The sequence below is a fragment of the Hevea brasiliensis genome, chromosome 16 (assembly GCF_030052815.1).
Source record: "Hevea brasiliensis isolate MT/VB/25A 57/8 chromosome 16, ASM3005281v1, whole genome shotgun sequence".
NCBI classification, from domain to species: Eukaryota; Viridiplantae; Streptophyta; class Magnoliopsida; order Malpighiales; family Euphorbiaceae; genus Hevea; species Hevea brasiliensis.
In genome coordinates this window covers 71,067,981-71,074,446 of record NC_079508.1, presented here as the reverse complement: position 1 = coordinate 71,074,446, position 6,466 = coordinate 71,067,981, and the positions used below count along the sequence as shown (strand labels likewise).

Here is a 6,466-nt window from a genome sequence, read left to right as displayed (position 1 = left end):
GACAGTTCTCTCCAGACTTTATCATCTTGCTTGCAGGGTATTCATTAATACGTAACATATGGTTTCCATTTAATTCTCTTGTAGGCCAAGTTTGGGGAGTTGCACAAGGCATGAAGTATGCAAACCCACAAAGTGAGGTAATTGAATGAATTATTATCAGTATCTATGAGATGATAACTAATGTTTAAGCCTTTAAAAAGATTACAGTACTCTGGTGCTAACTTATGCAGTATTTTTTGTTTTGTTTGCAGCCCATTATTGCTGCAATGAAGAAGATCAGAAAGCTCGTAGAGATTGATTTTATGTTGGACTATGATAAGGAGGGCCCTAATCCCAAACATGATCCGCCAAGAAGTGGAAAGCCTGCTGGTGGCAACAGCTGAACCATATTTTATGAGATTAATGCCATGAAGGGATTAATGAAATAAACACCAGCTCTTTCTGTGGAGAGAGAGTAGGCCATCAAGGAGCTCAATGATAATTTATGAGATTAAGAGAGCTTGTATTGTATTTTACAGTGGAATGATTACTATGAATAAATGAAAAACTGCTTGTCGTTTTCTTCTTAATATTTAATATATGCTTTTGCTCATCTCCTATAATCTTTTCTTTCTTGATATACAATTATGAGCAAGAGTAAAATAGAGGATAAATTATTTCATCTCTAAATAACAAAATTTGTCAACAGAAGTCTCAGTTTGATTTTACAAAATGCAGAAATATTTTAATTAAATTTTTTGAAATAAAAATTAATTAGCTAATTTTGATATTGTATAAGAATCTGCCAATAATTTACCCTAAAATAAATTGGTTGTTCGCCAAAGAAACTGTTCAAACAACAATAAACCAAGAAAGTCATCCATTATTGTTTCATAAGATGGGTATTTAAATTACAGATGTTATAATTTATTTATTAATGAATGAATTTATGGAGAAATTATAATTAATATTTAGAGAAATATATTTTTACTTGCGTAAATATAATTGTTATTTACATTTTATTTTTATTAATAAATTAATTTTTATGATCAGTGAATTTTAAAGATATTTTATTTTATTATAATTAATAATTGCAAAGTGCAACACGATTTCAACACCTGGATCAAAATTGTCGCGTTGAAACGCTGACGTTTAAAAACCTATCCAAATTAAGTAAAATACTAAACCACTGCTTAATCCTCAAATTAGTCCCCTTTAATCTCAACATAGGCACACTAATACACGATCATCATAAATTGACCATTTTGTCCCTCGTGGTAGGCCGTAGCCATACCAGTGCCAGGAGAGAAAGACGCAGCAGAGACAGTGAGAAGAGAGAGATTCTCATCTGAAGGTTGAAGCTTTCCTGTCAGTTCCTGTTTGGTGGCCTGTCCCTTGTGACCTAAATGCTAAATCCCCTCCCTTAATCTCTCTCTCTCTCTCTCTCTCCCTCTCCCTCTCTCTCTCTCTCATTTCTTGCTGCGTAACTCTTTCATCGGTCTCCGATCCCAAAGCATAACAAAAAGAAGACGATGCCGGGTCTTGTCTCGGTCAAGACGCCACCCGAGGCAACCCCTCTCCGCATCTCCGTTCCCGAGATCGAACCCCAGTCCCAGCCTCAGCCACAGCCTCAGTTTCAGTCTCAACCACGACCCGAACCAGCTGTTCCCAAAACGCCAAACAAGAAGCCTCCTTCTTCATCCCCTTCTCGATCTAAACCTTCTCCGACCCGCTCCGCTAAGAAGCCCCCGCCCGACTCCCCCAACCCGCTCCTGCTCTCTGACGCCTCCCTTGACAACCCGGATCTCGGTCCTTTCCTTCTCAAGGTCGCCCGTGATACCATTGCGTCCGGGGAGGGTCCTGGTAAGGCTCTAGATTACGCAATTCGTGCGTCTAAGTCGTTTGAGCGATGTGCCGTCGATGGGGAACCGAGTTTGGATCTCGTTATGAGCCTGCACGTGCTGGCTGCTATTTATTGCAGTCTAGGGAGGTTCGACGAGGCAGTGCCCGCTCTCGAGAGGGCCATTAAGGTGCCGGATTTGTCTAAAGGGATGGATCACGCGCTTGCTGCGTTTTCTGGGTATATGCAGTTGGGGGATACCTATTCGATGCTTGGACAGGTCGATAAGTCCATTGCCGCTTATGAGGATGGACTTAAGATTCAGATCGAGGCTTTGGGAGAGACCGATCCCAGAGTTGGGGAGACTTGCAGGTATGTAGTTGCGTAGCTTTGTTTATGTTGGGAAGTTAAGACTTGTATTTTTGACGTGTTTTTGGCTGTTTATTGTGTGATTAGGATATTGAGTTGATTAATATTATTACTATTTGGAGTAAGTTTATCATAATGCGAGTTATTTTGGGTAATTTTTAGCTTAAATTTTGCTGTTGTTAGCTAAATTAGGAAAATTTTATGGAATTCTGATTTCTTAAAAAGTTGCCGTTCTTATATTTGTATTTATACACTAACACCACCGCGCCCGCCCCAACACTCTCCACTCTCTTCCCCCCTCCCCCCCCTCCTATTTTGGCTTTTTGTATTTGTAGAGGACTGCAGGAGACGTGGTCGTTCTTTTATAGGAAAATTCAATTTGTGTCAAATTCAGATTGATGATACAAGTCTTAAAGTCAACAGTTAGGCATCTACGAAATTGATTAAAACTTCTGACTCACATATCTGTCCAAATTCATTTTCTTAAGGGTCTGTTTGGATAGGGTGAGGGAAGTGTAAGCAAGGGAAGAGTAAGGGCAAGGAAGTGGAAAGGTAAGTGGGGTTATAATAAAAATGGTTCTCATGTTTAATGGAAAGGTGAGGGGAGTTAATATATATTCTTTTATCTTTGGAAAGAGGCGAAGGAAGGTTAAATCTAAGGGGGTGTATAAATAAAAATATTTATAATTCTAAATCTCTCTCTCTTTCCCTCTCTTTACACCTCAAATTGGGGAATAAGAAAAATTGAGATTTGAGGGTAAGGGTTACCCTCCATTAATTCACCTCTTTCCCAAATAGGGTAAAATAATTACTTACCCTCCTTACATTTATTTACCTCTCCCTCACCCTCATGTTCATGTCTTTATATATATGTATTTATGCATAGATAGTTATATATTACTTTACATAAACATGCAAGTGGGCACATTGTTTGACTGCTGATGCAATTTCGAAGACTAACCAAGAAGTTTGGCATGAGAGATCAGTCTTAATCTGAACATTGGGATAGAAAATTGTAGTCTATTTCTTTAAATGTATTTTACTGAATGATTAGCAAATTGAGATTTGAGGGTAAGGGTTACCCTCCATTAATTCACCTCTTTCCCAAATAGGGTAAAATAATTACTTACCCTCCTTACATTTATTTACCTCTCCCTCACCCTCATGTTCATGTCTTTATATATATGTATTTATGCATAGATAGTTATATATTACTTTACATAAACATGCAAGTGGGCACATTGTTTGACTGCTGATGCAATTTCGAAGACTAACCAAGAAGTTTGGCATGAGAGATCAGTCTTAATCTGAACATTGGGATAGAAAATTGTAGTCTATTTCTTTAAATGTATTTTACTGAATGATTAGCAACCTAAAGAAGAATTTTGTGACTTGATATTAGAAAAGTTTTAATATATTTACTATTTTCTCTTCAGATATTTTAATGCTTTATTTTAAATTTTTAATATCTTCCATCTCAAATTATCTGCATGATAGTTATAATATAATTACAATGAGAGTGCTTATTTACCATTTCATTAAACTAAATTAAGTAAATAATTTGGAAAATGCTAGGTATTTAGCTGAGGCCAATGTTCAAGCCATGAACTTTGATAAAGCAGAAGAATTGTGCAAGAAAACTCTTGAAATTCATCGTGCTCATAGTGAACCAGCATCAATTGAAGAGGCAGCTGACCGTCGACTGATGGCCCTCATATGTGAGGCAAAGGGAGATTATGAATCAGCTCTCGAGCACCTAGTTCTTGCCAGTATGGCAATGATTGCAAATGGACAAGAGAATGAAGTTGCTGCTATTGATGTCAGCATTGGAAACATTTACATGTCTCTGTGCCGCTTTGACGAGGCCATATTCTCTTACCAAAAGGCACTTACTGTCTTCAAGTCATCAAAGGGTGACAACCACCCTTCAGTTGCCTCTGTCTTTGTGCGCCTTGCAGACTTATATAACAGGACAGGAAAGCTCAGAGAATCAAAGTCTTATTGTGAAAATGCTCTGAGGATATACGCAAAACCTGTTCCTGGAACCACACCGGAAGAGATTGCTAGTGGACTGACTGAGATTTCAGCCATTTATGAGTCTGTGGATGAACCTGAGGAGGCATTGAAGCTCTTGCAGAAGGCCATGAAATTGTTGGAGGATAAACCAGGACAGCAAAGCACTATTGCGGGAATAGAAGCACGAATGGGGGTGATGTTTTACATGGTTGGGAGATATGAAGAAGCAAGAAACTCTTTTGAGAGTGCTGTAGCAAAACTTAGAGCCAGTGGGGAGAGGAAGTCGGCCTTCTTTGGTGTTGTCCTGAACCAGATGGGATTGGCTTGTGTACAGCTGTTCAAGATAGATGAGGCTGCTGAGTTGTTTGAAGAAGCAAGGGGGATACTGGAGCAGGAGTGTGGTCCTTGTAATCAAGATACTCTTGGAGTATATAGCAATCTTGCGGCAACCTATGATGCTATGGGGAGGTAATATATCTTTACATGACTAGGTTTTACTTGAAATAGCAGCTTATGGTTATTGTGATTGAATTGTCCTCTTTAAAGAATTCCTTCTGTTCCTGGAGAGGAATTCTGTTTAGAAGATTACTTTATCTTGAGTGCTGTTTTGTTATTACTTTGATTCTTGCTCTATTCGCAGTGTTCTTGAATTGCATGGGCCATGCAGTCAAGGAAAACTCAATTTAGAAATTATTTTGATTTAATTTTTTTTCTTTGTAAAATCAATACAATTAATTCAGATTTTATAGTATATTAAGAAGTTTAGGTTTCTATTATTATTTAGAAAATTTAATTAGGAAGTAGTATTTTAATTATTTAGGAATTCTATTGTTTAGAATTTCCCACTTAGTGGGATATTTCCTATTATTAAAATTTCTTATGTCCTTTCAACAAACTCCTCTGCGTTTAATTAGATGAGGAATTTTATGGCGGAATTTTTGGTGCTCAAGGTTTGATTTAATCCTTGAAATGTTATACTTGCTAGGTTCATTCTCGTAGCTTATGATAGCCATCATTGTGGATAAATCTTGAAATGGTAAACTGCATGTCATAAAGACGTTGTGTGGCTACTTGCTTTTGCTGCTATTCTTTAGATATTATTGATGTTCATTGCTCGCACCCAAGTAATGCATCCAACAATTGAGTAGTGAAATATTTTAAGCAATCTGAGACGCTCTTTTTTTTTTTTTTTTTTTTTAAGGAAACAATATGAGACTTCTTCAAGCTAAAGATTTATTTAGTTTTCTTTTTCTGATGTTCAATTCTGTTTGATTACAGGGTTGACGATGCGATTGAGAACTTGGAATATGTTCTTAAACTAAGAGAGGAAAAGCTTGGGATTGCAAATCCTGATTTCGAAGATGAGAAGAATAGGCTAGCTGAGCTTCTGAAAGAAGCAGGCAGGGCTCGCAACAAAAAGGCAAAATCACTGGAAAATCTTATAGATAAGAACTCAAGGAGGACCAAGAAAGATTCAACAAAGAGGTGGCCTGGCCTGGGTTTTAGAATTTGAGCAAGTATTAATTTCTCATATTTATCTCCACGTGCACATTCTGTAACATAGAAGGTCATGTATAGTGTCAATGTTGTAATCTGGTGCGTTTTGCTGTTTCTTGAGCTTTGAAGTCCTGATTTGTTTGCCACATTTAATTGTTTTTATTGTCTGTCTGTGTTGGGACATAAAAGTTGTTCACCGAGAAGAAGAATGTTCAATTGAGCAAATAAATTTTGAAGATATCCTTTTTTTTTAATTATTATTTTTTATTATTTTTAATGAATCATTCAAGCACGATTGCAGATCCTGTTCATTGAAATATGGATTTCGCTACTTTGTGGGATCCTGTTCAATTGCTCAACAAGTAAGAGGCTATAGTTCTTAGCGTACAAGCTTTTACTTTTGTGGATATAGTTTTCACGACAAGGAACTGCAATTAACGTATCAGCATCTATTAATCAGCAATTTTCCGGGCCTTCAGAAAAAGGGAATTGATCAAATGCAGCAAGAAACTTATACTCCTTCCTATGGAAAGTAATGATCATCTATTTTTTAGATATTCTATATTTTCTCCAAGAGTTTCTTTCAACTTGAGTCATATTATCATGTGTCAATCCATGGTTAACAATGATCAATCCCCCTAATCATTCAAATGATCCATCTCCTCTGGATGGTGCAATCATAGTCTTTCAGAAGCTCCATCCATCTCCTCTGTCTCAAGTTTAAATCCCTCTGCTGGAAGATGTACTTCAAACTTTTGTGGTCGG

General features: G+C 37.2%; 1 protein-coding gene across 1 annotated transcript; it reads left to right on the top strand.

The window, feature by feature from the left end:
* The first annotated feature begins 1,196 nt into the window (after positions 1-1,196).
* LOC110643865 (protein KINESIN LIGHT CHAIN-RELATED 1) lies at positions 1,197-5,955 on the top strand. Its single transcript, XM_021796383.2, has 3 exons — positions 1,197-2,191; positions 3,764-4,672; positions 5,483-5,955. Exons 1-3 carry the CDS (start codon positions 1,512-1,514, stop codon positions 5,715-5,717), a joined length of 1,824 nt encoding a protein of 607 aa, XP_021652075.2. The 5' UTR covers positions 1,197-1,511; the 3' UTR covers positions 5,718-5,955.
* The last annotated feature ends 511 nt before the right edge of the window (positions 5,956-6,466 follow it).

What these genes read in the sequence shown, in the direction of transcription:
- LOC110643865 (XM_021796383.2), top strand. Translation starts at nt 1,512, where the DNA reads ATGCCGGGTCTTGTCTCGGTCAAGACGCCACCCGAGGCAACCCCTCTC. An exon ending in AGAGTTGGGGAGACTTGCAG is followed by an intron (nt 2,192 to 3,763) that starts GTATGTAGTTGC and finishes GGAAAATGCTAG; the next exon opens with GTATTTAGCTGAGGCCAATG. An exon ending in ACCTATGATGCTATGGGGAG is followed by an intron (nt 4,673 to 5,482) that starts GTAATATATCTT and finishes GTTTGATTACAG; the next exon opens with GGTTGACGATGCGATTGAGA.